This window comes from Apostichopus japonicus, chromosome 16, assembly GCF_037975245.1.
Source record: "Apostichopus japonicus isolate 1M-3 chromosome 16, ASM3797524v1, whole genome shotgun sequence".
In the NCBI taxonomy this organism is placed as follows: domain Eukaryota; kingdom Metazoa; phylum Echinodermata; class Holothuroidea; order Aspidochirotida; family Stichopodidae; genus Apostichopus; species Apostichopus japonicus.
In genome coordinates, this window is record NC_092576.1 from 21,735,507 (window position 1) to 21,752,235 (window position 16,729).

General features: G+C 35.9%; 1 protein-coding gene across 1 annotated transcript in view; it reads right to left on the minus strand.

The window, feature by feature from the left end:
* Positions 1-2,254: 2,254 nt before the first annotated feature.
* Positions 2,255-16,729, minus strand: part of LOC139982813 (uncharacterized) — an 890,000-nt gene continuing 875,525 nt past the window's right edge. The window contains exons 83-87 of the mRNA XM_071995913.1: positions 16,645-16,721; positions 15,024-15,079; positions 10,014-10,049; positions 5,563-5,612; positions 2,255-4,476 (exon numbers count right to left, since the gene is read on the minus strand). Of these exons, the coding sequence (XP_071852014.1) occupies positions 5,589-5,612; positions 10,014-10,049; positions 15,024-15,079; positions 16,645-16,721 (193 nt within the window). The 3' untranslated portion in view covers positions 2,255-4,476; positions 5,563-5,588. The remainder of the gene's footprint in view (positions 4,477-5,562; positions 5,613-10,013; positions 10,050-15,023; positions 15,080-16,644; positions 16,722-16,729) is intronic.

The following is a 16,729-nucleotide window of genomic DNA, read 5'->3' on the forward strand; positions in this document are numbered from 1 at the left end:
TCGTATGGCTGTTTCATCGCAGTGTAAAATGGAGACGTTATAAGGGACATTCCGTTAACACACATGACAAAACACATGACAAAACGAACATGACAAAACGTTAACATTTAAATATGATTGATCTGAGCAAACTATTTTGTACTGTACGTGAGACATGCAGGATTTGTAAGTTTAGATTCATATGTGTTTAGGTCTTGAGTATACACATTTGAAGGTTAATCAATGTCAAGGATATGATACTCTTCTCACGAGACTTTAGATAGACTTACATTTGACAATTAATAAATTGCTAAAAATATATAGTATATGACAGGGTTGTTTACTCTCAACGTACACTGTTTGCATTCAGCCGGGAAGAATGGGCCACTACTACAGGTTTCTTTCAGCCAACAACACATTATTTATGAGAAACAACTTCGATTTAAGGTGACTTATATATTCCCATAGAAATTGAACTAGGAAGAAAGCTGACACAGTGTATCGCCGTGTGTTAAAGCAGCGTAGCCTTGAAAAAAGTGAGGGCGCTTTGCATTGTACATATTTGTGCATGCATGTTTTCAGTTTAAAGTTGCAAAGTAGGTAGTAACCTATTTTTCTAGTATTAAATTGTTAGTGATAAGCCCAGGACATTATAACCGTCATCCCGTATTATTCTGACATGTCCATATCATTAGGCAGGGGCGGATGCAGGATTTGTGACGGAGGGGGGGGGGTCTGACTGGTCCAGCCGCGCCTGAAAGTAAGACTATCTGAGCGGAGCGCCAACATCGGTTGGCCCGGAGCACACCAGAAAATCTTTGGCTTTACAAACTCCCCCCCCCCCCGATGGCCGGAAACTGTACTTCCCGAGTTTTCTATGCTGCATGTACCTAGCCTGAAAATATGGATCTCATGTCTGCAATTTCTCAATTGATAAGAAAAAACCAATCTATGAAATAAGGTAATTCATATCAGATGAGTTGATATGATACAAAAATCATAATGCCTATAGCCCCCAATCCCCCTCCCGTTCCGTCACCACTGTTTGATGCAGGGCCGGATCCAGGATTCTGGAAGGGTGAGAGGTTTGGCCTCCAGTGATCCTAGGGTCTAAGGGGAGTGGGTTTCCCTCTATCCATTGTGAAATTCTTGGATATTTAAGTACAACAGGAAACCCCCTTCAATTTAGCCATGCAAAGCACCTACAAAAACTCACTCGAATGTATCTGCATCAGTACGAGTTAGCTAGTTTTAGGAGTGTTATAATACGTGTTCATGAGAACAAGAGCTGTGAGACGTTCCTCGCCCATTGTTGATCGGAGAACAGTTTTATGCCTTCTCGCCGCAGAAAACGATCTCTCATGAAGAATTCGTTGGCCCATCCTATGCAGTCTACCGCTCTGCCACCTCACCTCCCAAAAAATTCAAACACCTCAATTTTGAAACTTTTCGGTCTGATTTTTAGGCATTTTTGGCACGTGTGCACACTATATAGTTCATTTGACGGAAAAGACACACCTGGCTGAATTGTAAGGATAACTGCCCTTCTGACGTCCTTCATGTTTAAAATTGGCGTTTAATTTAAATTATTTTTTTCTCTCTTTTTTTGTTTGTTTTTTGGCCAAGAGCAGGGGGAGGGGGGGTCCGGACCCCCCTCTGGATCCGCTCCTGTTAGGGTTACAGTTTTAAGTAAAATGAGGTGGTAATAATTTTTGTCATTAGGCTTTAGATGATTACACACCGGTACTGTCTTTGCCATACAAGCAGAACGCCACCAGTAGAATGGGTAATTTCAGTATATGTCGCATGACGTCATTCTTCCTACTTCAATGTCTATGTATAATTGTATATACCTAATCTATAGTCTAAGTATGCCATAGACTGCACCATTTGAAGTCTATTTCTTTTAATTCAGGGGAGACATTTTTGAATTTAATATTTTTATTGACACAACCTTCCGTTTAGAGCTACTTATAACGACCTAAACAAAAGTCTAAATATATCTCAGAATGCACCATTAGATGTCTTTATTTTGGGGGATGGGGGATCCCTAGCCCCCTTCACACGGGATCGGTTTCAATGACCCCATGGGAACACCCGTCCTTTATAAAATCCTTCATGCAATTCTGTCGGGGAGAATTTGGAAATCCTCTCCCCACCTTTGAAATTCTAAGCTCGCCACTGGCTCAGTATAACAAGTTCGTTTCTAGAACTTGAAACAGAGTTCATTATGTTAGACATAGATAACAAAGATAATACTGTTGACAACATAACATTGGTTAGTTTTCTTTTAATTTTCTTCCCATGACATTATACATGACCAATACATGTAAAATGCTACATATTTCATGATATTAGGTAGTTATCATATATCATAGCATTACTTGAAGAGAGTGATGAACAAGCTACACTGATCTGTCAATAAAGGTAAGGGATGCCTTAGGACTAGTTGTTTCTTTAGTTGACGAAATGATATACACTTATGCGCAATCAGAGAAAAGTCCTAACCAAACCGCAAACAAATTGATTATTCACTTCCTTGAAAGTAAATGTTATACTTTAAAGAGATCTTGTAGCTCAGTGATTTAATGCCGTTATCTTTGTGGTAATTATTTCCAGTAAATATTGTCAGCTTTTATGTTATATTCATTTAGCGTGGAGGCTGCGTGTGAGGGGTGCAACATACATAAACAACACTGTATAATTATACCAGATTAACTTAAGGAAGGAAAGAAAAGCTGAATTACAATAAACAGATCAAGAATGAGTTATTATTCATTTAAAAAAATATAAAGATATAAAATGAAAAGTATAACAAACCAAAAGAGATCGTTGAAATTGAGGTTAAATAAACGCATATAATATACCTGCCTTCATTATTAGCATATTATAATCATATTGATTACGTAATAGCCACGTCATGTGATTGTCTTCATAGCGGGTATAAATGGAATTAATAGAACTTAACTCCATTAAGCAGTACGATAGTCAAACAACTATAGAATCATGTACAACACGTAATAAAACAATAATGAAAATAATGAAAATATACAGAGCTTTGAAATTGAAGCTTACTTAATTTTATGAACAGGATATTACCTTCATTATTGTACATCTTATCATCATATACATTAAGTAACATCCACCACCATATGATTTATCATCATAGAAGGTGTACTAGGAACGATCATAATGGAATTAATATTACAAGAATTAAAAGTGCATGAATTGAACCCATGTAGAATCGTTTATAACACAAAACAGTAATAAAATGATGAAATGAAGAAAACAATAGTAAAAGAAGCAAAACGTTGAAATGAAATGAAACACAAACCAAACTATTATCTTTGGCTCATATGACAGAAATATGAGTGAAGAAAAAGTATCTCTCAAAATGGAATGATATAATTTACAGAAATTAAAAGAATAATTCTGGTAAAAAAAAAAAGTGTTTGGATGATGAAAGAGAAACATTTTCTGATCATCGTGCTGAAATTTCAATGCATTTCCTTAGCAAAGTATTTCTCTTCATCTACGCAAATAACATAATCTTTGTTACATATTAATATTAAATATAAAAACTACTGCACATTGAGATTAATTCCCATTCTACAAATTAGAGTTCTAGTGGTGGTGCAAATGTGTAATATAACATATACTTGGTCACCATTGTGCTGGGTAAGTCATCTATTTCCTTCAACATCACCTCCCCTCCCCACACCACACCTCCCCTCTCCACACCCCGCCCCTCCAATTACACACGAAGAGTACGATCGGGATTGTGTTCTCATTCTTCCCTCTCTCAATAGTTGACATCCAATTAACAGACAAAATAGACTCATATACTGATGACGTATTGGATGATGGATGACATCATTAGAAGATTGATTGGCTCTTTGCAAGTTGGAAACGAATTTAGAGTTAGTAAAGAAAGTATATGTGGACAGTAATGTTACTAATAAAACGTAAGAAGTTATTTCGTGTACACTCTACAATAAAATATAAAGTAACCTATATAAACATGTAACATAACCAGAAAAGCTAAAGAACCATTAATAACAATCCTTTTTTTTGGACTTTAACATCTGAAGACTAAAATTCCACCTAAGGTCATCCTTTAACACAAAATGTAACTTGAACAGTCATCTTTCAAATTTCACTTCTATGTATTATATGGAGTTATTAGTATTATTGCACAACCTGATCACTCTACAATATCCTTTCAAAGTGAATGTGTTGATCAAGTCATCATGTCATTGTCTTGAGAATATAGGCATTTGATGACTTCACAATCATACTAGACTAGTTGCATGTGTATTATACTGGAGGTCTATCTAGCAATGTTTGTAGTATTTGGGAGATATTAACAGTTTACAACCTAATCTCTTAAGTAGATCCTTTCCCAATGAAATTAGCGGCATCATTTGAGAATAGATTGAATGACGTTACAGTCCTGCTGGTGATTGGTCAAGCCAGATTAACATGCATTTTGCATTGCTGTAATAGAAAGATAAAATGATATATATTTGGTGAAATTGTTGTTAGAATAATGGGTCGAGAAAAATACTCATTTGTAGAACAATGGGAAGGTAACACCAATACAACCCCCATTCTAACCCAACCCGCCCCCTGGAAAAACTTCAACGAGAGATTTAATTTGCTCTTAAAGCATACTTTACTCTCGTAATTATTGGTTTTATGCAAAAGAGATTATTTGTTACAGAAGACGAATTTTAAGGAAACAGAAATTGAACAAGATGATGTTCTTTAACATGTTTGTGTTTAGAAACAGTATCGTAACCTGCTGACCTTGACATCCCTATGTTAATTCATAAATCTGTATTCATTTCTCCTCTTCCTGATCTCACCTCACTTCATTTAAAAATGAAATTGTATGTCCCTAATTAGGTCACATATGACAAAGAGCTGACGAGCCATTACCATGCTCAGATATAACTTGCTTATATTTAACTCTCTTCTTTTCCACATGTTATATTATTTCCTGTGTGTCGTCTAATTGAGTGACGTCACCATATCGCACATTGTCGTTTCCTTATTAATCTTCAAATGTTTACTGACAGTTTTTGACCTGTTAGTATTAAGGGAAGACTCGTGATAATCTCTCATTTTTGCCGATAAATTAATAATATGATGAGGAAAGGTGGAATTTTACTAACCGTTATCATATCCGTTTTAGTGATAACACACATGTTAGCAAATAAAAAAATTTATCACTTTTTAAGCAATGCCTTTCTTATGCTAGGATAGTCGTGGATCCAACATTATTTTAATAATAAACAGATACCTTTGTTTCTGTCAAAGAAATGAACTTATCACTAATTTTGAGACATTTAATCAGGGATCAGCTTTGCTAATATAACATATAAAAAAATCAATTGAAGTTGAAGCAGTTGCAAAAGTGACCACATAAGAGTAGAAAATCTCAGATATAGGGATAACAAATCGGGTTAATATGGAGATTTTTGTAATATATTGAGATTTTACAATTATAAATAACATGCATAATGAATTTCAACAAATTATAAATGCTAAAGAAGAGTGTAATCAGCTGTATTGACTTACAGTTAATGGAACCTTGTCAGGCTTCTCTAGTAACTAATCTCATCGAATCCCTAAACAAGAGGGAAAAGAATCAGTTAAAGATATGTATAAGATAACACAACCAGAATGCAAAATGCATTGAGGTTTCGATGACTTCAATGCACTAGACTTCTGCTTGTTAGTATAACCAGAACTAGCTGTTACAATAACACTATGGCATGCTAATACAGGTCAGTCTATACGTGGTTATACACACCTCCATCAAAAACAGTAGGGTTATTGTACTCAATGTTATGAATCTGCACACCAAGTATTACAAACCAAACCAAATCTCTAATAACTTCACACATCAAGGTTGCAGAGGAGTCCACTTATGGACAATTTAGATTGGAATATGCCCACGAAACTTGAATCAACTTGAAAGAAGCTAATACAGGTCTGGAGGTCAACCTGAGGTCAAAGGTCACCCAAATGCAGGTCTACTATTGTATTACAATAGTGTAACTCCCAACCTTGATGGACATTTGGTTCTAAAGTTATTGCAAAAATACTAGTTTTTGACCCCTGATTGACCTTTGTTGACATTGGATCACATGACTGTCATGTTTTGAAACAATCCCTTACCCCATTATTCACAACTAGTCCCAAAATATCAAACTTGTCAGACCCTGTCAATGGTAGTTTCACAAATTATTGAGAAAAACTAGGCCAACATTACAGCCAACTCCATGAAGTGAAAGCAAATCTCAAGTTCACAGGTGCTTGACCTAGTTTCTCTTTGGCAGCTGGCCAAAAAATGTTTTGAAATTCGTGGTACCTGTGCAACTTACATCCAACCAGAACTACCAATGATCTACAAATATTTTCTAGAGAAGGCATGCTTCGCCATTCAAGTGCACTATTCCATCGAAATCACACCAACTCTTTAGCAAAATATCCATACGGATGCGTGACAAGTGTTGCAGAAGCTCTAGCACTTTTATATATCTATGGTCTGCAAGCAAGCCTTGGAAGACACTGTAACACACACACACATGTATGTAGCTATGTACATAGCAATTCAGGACTTCTAGCGACACAGTTAAGTCAATGGGGTTATTGTCGCGAGTTCAGATTCAAATCTACGGATGCCCGTAAGATCATTTTCAATTGTCAATAGGCTCTCCTATTCTTATCAGGCGAATCGCCCATGTCATCTACTTATAGGCTGGACGATGGGAGATACCGTATATTATGAAAAGGTTTTTACAAGTTGACCCCAGGTGACCCTAAATGACCTTCGACATCCACAAAAAATGATAGGCTTTTTGTACTTTATGTGGTCAACTACATACCATTGCATTGAAATCAATCCAAGCTTTGTTTCTTGAGATATCATGTTTACAAGCTTTTCACTATTTGACCCCTGGTGACCTTAAATGACCTCTGACCTACACCAAAAACAATAGGCTTCTTGTACTCAATAAGGTACTCCTATGTACCAAATATGAGAACTGTCCAAGCTTCCCTTCTTGAGATATCGTGTTTACAAGCTGGGCGTCACAAACGCACACACACACACATACACACACGCATGATTACAAAGGTTACGATTATCATCGAAACCAAAAACAAAGACAATGAAGTTTATTTAAATGTTGTAAATATTTATCATATGCAGCCACATAAGAAGTGTTATCTCAGAGAGAATCGATTTAGGTTACAACGAAATTCATTTTCACTTCTTTTTAATTTATAGACCTTTGTTTCAGTTTTACATTTTAGCAACCAATGCAAGGGTTACCCCACCGGTACATCCTGTGGTAGGTATTGAACATGACATACACATGAAGGCTAAATCCATGAATCCATGGTCACTAATGCTGTGGTCCCTTTGATATCATGGAATTGGAAGGACACATTTGTGGAGGTTGGATTTTGGTTAAAGCTTAATTTTTTATTATTGTCATCTTTAATGAGGGTAGTCCTTCTCAGTGCAGCACTGTTTTCCAGAGGAGCCCTCAGTTATATTTGAAATTTGAAAATTTGTATAAATATAACAGCACCGAATAATATGTGTGAACAATTATTTATCAGTCACAATATTGATTCATAGCCATTTTACCTTTTTATGTTGATGTGCACAGCACAATGATATAATCCTCTCCCTATCTATCAAAGTGACTTGTGTGTAAAACAGGATTACTGTACAAGAATCAGTTCACTAATCTCTACACTCCATCGTCTTCCCTGCCGGTAACCATCAAATGACCTATCCAGGGAATTTCCCCGGCATTTCACTATGAACCAATATAACCCAATGCGCTATCACATTGGGACCATGCAGTTCGTGGAATGTTCCGACCTGTTTTAACACTGAAGCGATTCACACAGAGTTAACAGTAAAACAATGTAAATCTTTAAGCTTTGTCCCTGAGTGAAAGCTGAATCATGCTGATAAATCGGTAGCATGTACTCTCAGGATTGTAATCCTCCCCAAAATAAGCTGGATTTGTTGGGATTAAACATATCTTCAGTTCTCACTGACATCCTAATAGTACATGCTACTGATTTATAGCACGATCCAGTTATTACTGTGGTACAAAAGATTTACAGTAGTTACTGTGTTGTCTGTTAATGTAGAGTGTAACACTGGTCTCGTCAACTGGAGTCGCCATTTTTAATTGAGCTGCAAGGTTTAACATTCTAATCATTATAATAAGTCATCATTCGTGACATATAATGGGATAGTTATTTTAGTTGGTTCTCTTGACCATGCTAGACCGGGTTTGACCCTTGTGTTTTGTTATGTCGGAACATGTGTTATCATTAGCTAGCTGTAAGTGTAAGGTAGCTAACATTTAAGAGCGCTGCAGTAATTTAGATATAACATGCCTTAAAACAGCTCCTGTGTTTATTCTGGAAAACTTAGACATTATTCAATACTAACACATACTGACTCTAGGGATATTGCTTATTAGCTTGACTAGTCCGGTGTCATTACATATGATGACACAAATAAAAAAATATGTTGTTAATATTTTAGGCAAAATATTGAAGCATAACGTTTACACTGAATATTTCAATTGTTATTTTTTAAATATGACTACCTTATTGAATAAAATCGGTCATCGATTGCACGGTTAAATTCTAACAGTATCAGATTTTTTCTACAACATTCTTCTCTATTGTGTTTCTATTTCTCTCGATCTGGCCGGACACATCAAAACTGAGGGAAGCATTTGCCCAATTACAGTGTTTTATTTTCTTTTCTCTTTTTGTTGGATATGTTGAGGAGTCACCTCACATCCCCGTAGGTTCATCTTCATTTAATACCTACACCGTTGTAATCATGTCAGTTTTGTCTAAAGGGACCCTCATTGTAACTTAACTGGTGCATGTGATCCCTTAGATTCTAACACATTTACTGTTTATATTGTTTCTATACTTTTCTTATAACCAAGGGCGTAGGAACCGGGGGGGCGGAAGTATCATTCCGCCCCCCCCGCTCAGCAAGTCAGAAAACCCCTTTTTCATTTCCAAATCAGAAAAAAATCTCATTTGGAGCACCAAATTGCATCTAAGGCCAGGTGAAAATGCAAAATTATTTACAAAATGGAGTGGGTGTTGAAGTGTGCTATATTGCACCAAATTGCATCTGAGGCCACCTGGAAATGCAAAAAAATCCAAAGGGGAGGGGGACACCCCCTCCCCCAGGCCGGCCATCAGTCTTCAGCCCCCCCACTCAAAAGTACCTTCCTATGCCACTGCTTATAACAACAGCTTGGTATGCTCACATTACGAAGTGAATGGCTTCTACTCCAAGTTAGTCATGTTATGACAATAGTGGACGCTCTCACTATGAATAATAATGATGCTATAACTCAACGGATATCCTCACAACAAAGTACATCATATTGTTCCTATATATCCACTCATACTCACATTACCAACAGAGCGGACCAGTTTATCTCTTCAATTTCAATAATTAATATCTCCCATAATTACCGGTTATGTGTGTCCCCAACCTCATGCAGAGAATGATTTTAATAATTAAATATCGAAAATACCGGTGATGAGAGGGGGGAGGGGTGTTGAAGCCTGATATTTTTTTAAACAATATTCCAATTTTCTGTGAGTGAGTGTGTTGGCTTGTAATTTTTCATAACATCTGACTAAACCTTGTTGTAATTAAATATATATCTGTTTCTTTGATTAGCATTTCTGTGACTCTGTTTACGGAAGAAAGATTATATAAGCCGTATCTTAAATTAATATTGAAACAGTGATATCATTACGAGATATAACTTGTTACTGGTTTGTCTTTATTCCCTGTTCTTTTCATGTCGGTTATCAATCTTTCCTCCCTGATGAGAAACAAGGTATCATAATCTTTTGTCTTATTTCTTTGTTCCGCAGTAATAAACACCTCCTTGCCTGCCACTAAATTACTGTTACTAATTAACAGGAACATGAATCTGTGTCTCTCTTACCTCTTCTCCTGGTAGTATACCGTAATAGTCACAGGCCTGAAAGGAAGAAAAATAATATTTTCATGATAAGTTGAAACTGTGTTCAGGAAAATATAATAGGGCGAGGCAAAAAATACATAAGTTATAATTTTATGTCTTCACAAATATCAAAGTAACCTATTCCTGACAAGTAAACGCACATCTGCATTGAGCACACTAAAGTCAATAAAGGAGACGGACTCGTCAAGTACTGTTAGATGAACGAACTTGATAGCATGAATACCTGATATAATATATCAGATTTATAGAGAAGACAACATTAGTTTTAGACTCGTCATCTAACACTGAGCGACGTCATTAAACAATGAGTGACGTCATAATGGTGAACTTCTCACTGAGATGATTGGATGGATACCAAGGACGACAGAGAAGATGACGAGAAGGGTATAAAAGAGGGCAGTATTCAAAGATAGAATTATTTATACAATCCTCGTGGTTGAATCGATGGAATGTACAAACAATGGAAACTTCAAATATCCCATGAACAGTAAATTGGTTACTCCCGCCCATACCCCCTTCCCCCAACTCCATCTTATATGATATGTTGATATCGTTTAGCTAACCCTTAACGATATCCATGAAAGTTTGGGTGATATACAGTTGAAATATAAAATCTCAAAATGGAGTAACAAGGAAAGAAAACGAAAATTCAAGTTAACAAGTGTAGATATATTATTGTTGACAAATTTCATGAAATATCATTAAATTGTATTATGCCTTCAATAGTGTATTTCTTCTAAATTTACCGTGTCACGCGCGTATTTGTATTTGAAATTTGTAGAAAATTATGTTATTTTTAGTTACCCTGGGCATTTGTCGGTTGCGACCTCAACTGGAAGGTTTGTAGTAAGTTATATTCCCTTACTTTGGAAAGACTTGTCTTGAGACCTCCGCAACGTGTGAAGCTTTACTCACAGCTTGCATTCACTGTTTAAGTCATTAGCTATTCTAGTACATTTGTACCGCATAGAACTTCGGCGGTTTTATCTTTATTATCGGGCATTGCCCTGCGTGCATGTTGACTACTGCTCTGCGAGCTCTTTTAGTAGACTCGGTTGTTTAATCTTTCACCATCGGTCCATGCAGCTTCGCAGGTTATTCAGTTGATTATATTAATGTAGCCTAGCACAGCAGCTGTTTTTTAAGTAAGCCAGGCGTCCTACCAATACCAACACAGTATACTACTACTACTGATATATTGTTTTACACTATACTGATCTGAACTTTCCACTACGGCTTGGCGTAATTTTCTAATGCCACTGATCAGAACTGAGATTGGTCTGCAGTGTTATCATTACATTTTCGTATTGGAGGACAGCTTACTATTTCTTATTGCAGGATTCTTTACTGCTAGTACTAATACTATTATGATTACCAACTTAATGCTGACCTGTAGTGTAACACAAGACGAACATATCAAGAATGCAAGATCAGAGGTGAGTGTATTGATTTCGTAACACTATCTCTGATTGATTACTGATTACTGATTACTGATTGATTACTCTGTGATTCCGCAACACAGAGGGGGGTACTTTGCCTATCCAACTATGGTTTTTTTATTATAGTATTACCTCGTGTTCAGATAGTATTGCGTTTCATCCAGGGGTAACCTAATGGTCCCAATTTAGAACGTGTGGTTTTTGGGCATATTGTTCGTATATTTATGGACCTTAATTTGGCAACGCGTTAATGCACGTTGTGGAACCGGAAGCTAATCCAGGCATTATCCCGTATTGTTGAGGTGTTATTATTTACATTGCATTAGCCCAATAATTTACATGATTTTAATTCATGGAAGTTATTTATGCATATAAATTTTGAATATCTAGCCATAATGAGGGTGTTATAAAGTGTAAACGGTCATTTTTAATGTACATTAAGATGGTGACGTAAAAAGCATTATATGCTAAGTACATCTCCTTAAGTGAAGACAATTTGATAAAGATATTTGTTAATCTCATTGATTTCATTATTCCTTTTCTAAAAGACTTACAGCTTAGTTTCTTTTCAGAAGAATGACACAATTGTTTTAGTAATATGTAATGTTATGTTTGAGACGTTAAGCAACGTTGCGGATATGTCAATTATGTTGTCTCAAAGTCATACTCGTTAAGTTTGTAGTAAATGTAAAGTACGTTATGCTCGGTTTTGATATATCATACCGATACTCTTGAATTATTAACAGACTTTTATCTAGTGCATGTCATTTTAGTAAAAAGATATATATTTTTGTTTACATACTGGTGTATTTTTTAAAGTTTCTACGTTTGTAATAAACGTGGGTACACTAAAAATTAATATTTTGTCTTTGTTTCTTTATTATTTTGTGCACTCAGATCTTAACATCTGCGACAATAACAATAAGGAATGATGAAGATGGAAGGCCCAAACGTTGCAATATATTATCCTCTAACTTATTATATAATCACATAATTATCAATAAATAATACATATGACAATTAGCGGATGATCAATTAACAATAAAATGCATTACCAGTTACCGACTGTACCGTAGTCAGTAAAACCCCACCCCATCCCAGGCGGCAATTTTTTTTCCCAAACAGGTTTGCAGTTATGGAGTTTTCAGCCAATCAGTTTGCTTGTGACGTCAGCATCAATAATAACCATCGCTTGGAAGTTCGAAGACATATACTGAGTTTCACATTGACACTTGATTAGGTCTAGTTAAGGGTTTCCCTTCAAATGCCCTTACTTTACTTTTAATGCTTGGATTACATGTTGACCTCACTTATGATACATACGCTACATTCTATTTGGTTCGTGTTTACGTTATCCACAATTCGTGAGCCGTTCTATTGAAATCAGAATTCATTTCGTGGAATGGGTAGGCCTACATTAAAAGCAACTTCACGACGCGAGTTCACGAGTCTGGAGTGAATATACGCAAAACAGTGTAGTGTATAGTATGATATGTGTACAGAGTTATAATACATATAGGCCTACAGCGCATGTGTGATTTACCCAGTACGAAACTTTCACTGTGCGATGATATTGATTAATGCCTTCACAGAAAGCTTCGATCAAAGTAGATCATACAATACTTGTGTGCTAAATATGTCTAAACCAATTCCAAACATATCTAAATATGTACGAAAAGCTACGGGTAATTTTGAACGGGTATATCTTCGTTGCAACAAATGGGTGTAGAACCTCGAAATGAAGGTTTCTATGGTGATGACGTAACTTTTCCGACCAATCATGAACAACTATTTACGCACACTTGCAAACCTGTTTGGGTAAAAAAATCGCCCCCCGGGCACAAATATATTTTCTAAAACTGAACTGACACTGAAATTATTTCCTCGATTCCGATTGGCTAGCAGCCAATAAGTTTCCGTATAGGTTTCACAGACACAGAAATATAGTCAAAAGCAATACTTCAGTCCACCAAAATCCCACAAGGGAAGATTACAGTAATTTTTTTTTAACAAAAGAAATAATACTAAATTCGTGGTACACAAATTGTTTTAATTTGATTAAAAGACAAATAATTCACTAATCAGGGTTGTCATGTGATTGTAACAACAAATTTAGATCTCTTAGCTTGTTGCAAGAAATCAAATAATTCTGGGAATATTACACGATTTGGTCAAATTAAAAAAATATTACGTAATAGGCAGTTTTATTTCATTTCAATAAAAACGTTCAACCAGTGACTCAATTGTCACCTTTATTTGTTTAATCATAACCCAACTTATTTACTTATAATAAGGGCAGCTATACGGGGCAGCTATACAGGGACAGCAATACGAGCAGCAATACGGTGGCAGCTGAACAGGGCAGCTATACAGTGCACCCATATATGGGGGAGCTATACGGGTAGCTATACGGGGACAGTAATACGGGGCAACTCGACGGGGCAACAACACCAGTGAAAATATGCGGGGCAGCTATACAGAAGACAGCTATACAGGGGCAGCTATAGGGTTAGCTATCCGAAGCCATCTGCAGTAATTTATGTTGTATGTGCTATGGTTAATAAATTAAATGAACATAAAAACACCTGACATTGTTCATGACATTCTATGCGGTCATTGAAATCCATACTGGAAGCTCATTTGATGTACATTTACAACCCACATTACTAGAAACATGGCATTTATATCAAAATATTACAAAATATGTAACAAACTTGCAGTCTAAAGGAATTCCTTTCATCAATATAAGCCTATCCTTACAATTCTTGTTATACCAACGGTGTCACTGGTATGGAAGTGATACGGGTGTGTCAGTATACAGCTAAGTGTTGTTAGCACTGAATGATACTCACTCAGGGAAACAATGCTCTCAATACCCAACCCCCTGGGTGCTCTTTTACAGCTCCCACCCTCACATTTCTCATCCTTTCAGGCACAATGATTTGAATCTTGCGAAAGACATCGTTGCATCATTACAAGTTGAAACTACTAGAATCGAGTATCATTAACTCATAACTGTGTCTTTGCATGCAGTGCAGCTGCCACGAAATAAGTTGAAGAGTTTGATTTTTTTTAGAAATCATCAACAATATAACAGTTTTAATGTGACGTTATGGAGGAGTAAAGCTAAATACACGATTATATTGATTGTGTTTCTTATAATTTAATCTTAACTCAATATTTTACATTTTTATTAGATGCACTTGGGGAGAATTGTTTGAATTATAAAGTAGTTGTTTGAGTTATGAGAGAAACACGGGGCTACTCTCAGGGTCAAAAAGGAAGGAAATTAGACCGAAGTTCTGCAGTAGAAGCAAGAGGAAGTGATGTGGAAGTCATGTTGTGTTAAACATTTTTGATTTTATACAGAATACAACCCCAGGCCCCCACCCACCCATTATAATACTACAGCAATCAAATACATTTAACCAAAAAATGTTATCACTATAGTGATATTAATAATTAATTTGTATGAAAATTAGATGGCGGACATTATCAGCAGTAGCTGCCATAAAAGTAAAGTATCTCTTACCTGCCATAGACCGGTCTGCAAATTCAGACGACGATCAGGGATTCTAAAATTCCAAACTGTATGAATAAAATGAAAGAGACTAATGTAAAGTATCAGTGCATAGTTAAGTTTTATTGGTCTGGATTGAAATTGTAAACATTATATTGTACGGCTCTATATTAGCTCTCGATGATAACTTCACATCAGCTGAGTAATCAATCTAGTTGATTACTTAAATTTGATCTTATCATTTTACTATCATTATCATCTCAGTTATATAGCTGATCAGTTTACAATCCTTATATCTCAGTAAGATTACCGATCGGTTTACCATCATTATCATCTCAGTAATATAGCTGATCAGTTTATAATCCTTATATCTCAGTAAGATTACCGATCAGTTTAAGATTATAAGCATCATCAAAGATCATGAAATCTACTATGATAATAGAAAAGAAAACTAGAAGTATTTGTCATTACTTTAATATAGAGTAAAATTATGGAGCTACAAGACTAGACAAAACATGTCATAATCACGTGATCACATTTACGATGTCCTATGAGTATGTCAGTTTCATAAACTAAGGTGCATATGTTTTTTCCAGCCACTTTCTTAGGTATGTATAATCTAACATCGTGTGATTATGACTTAACATGCACAATTATAACATTCAACGATGACACATTCAACATTTCTAAGAAATTTCAAGTCAAGAAACCTACGTTAAATGGTGGTACCTCCCCCTCCTTTGTATGTCTGTGAAATCGCAATCTCAATTGATCATAAGGTAATTCTATTTTCCTGTTTACAAATACAGCTTAAGTGTAAGCAAAGATCTCTTTCAGTATCATATTAGTCTCACTATGCGTTCACGCTTAACTTAACGATTTCCAAAATAATTTCAAATATATAATTAAATTTCTGTGATAATTTAATTCAGTTTCTGCTTTGTTTCCATGACAACTATGTGGACAAAGAAAAAGATGCCCGTTGTGGAACAGTTAAAGAGTGACACATGACACACCCCTTATAAAGTTCGTGTTTGATTTCCTCTATAGAAGTGTAAAAATAAATAAAATATGGTTGTTAGATTCACATGTATTTGTTATGCTTTCCCTAATATCATTACCCACTTTTTATTTATACTAATATTTTTGCAAGGCAAATCATTCATGGATGTTAATGTTTGCCAATACATTCAGATTGCACTCTTTTCAAGCGACGACCAAGGAAGTAATGGGGTTCCGCCCCTTCAACCCCCCCCCCCCTTACCAACACCACACATTTCAAACAAACCCATAGTTATAGCACAACGTTGCGTTTAGCCTAATAATTAAGATATCAGACATAATATATATCAAACTATCCCTCAGAAAGTATCATTGAAGTCTAAAGTATATATTTTTCTAAGGAAGGACCACCTACACTACCCCCCTCCCTACACATGCACACATATCATGTTGGTTTTACTGACCCCATGTACAAAATAGAATGAGTGTCTTATCATTACGTTGATAAAGTCTTTGGTGTTATAATACTAAGCTAATGTTACAAGTCAACAGTCATTCACATAGTTGGTAAAGCCTTTAAATAAATGTACGAAATTAAAGCGTGTCCATTATGACGTCATTATGACAATACCTTTCACGTCTCTTGACTTCAAGGATGATGGAATGAATCCAACCGGAATAGTGTCTGGCAGATTGTACCAACTAACCCTATGGAG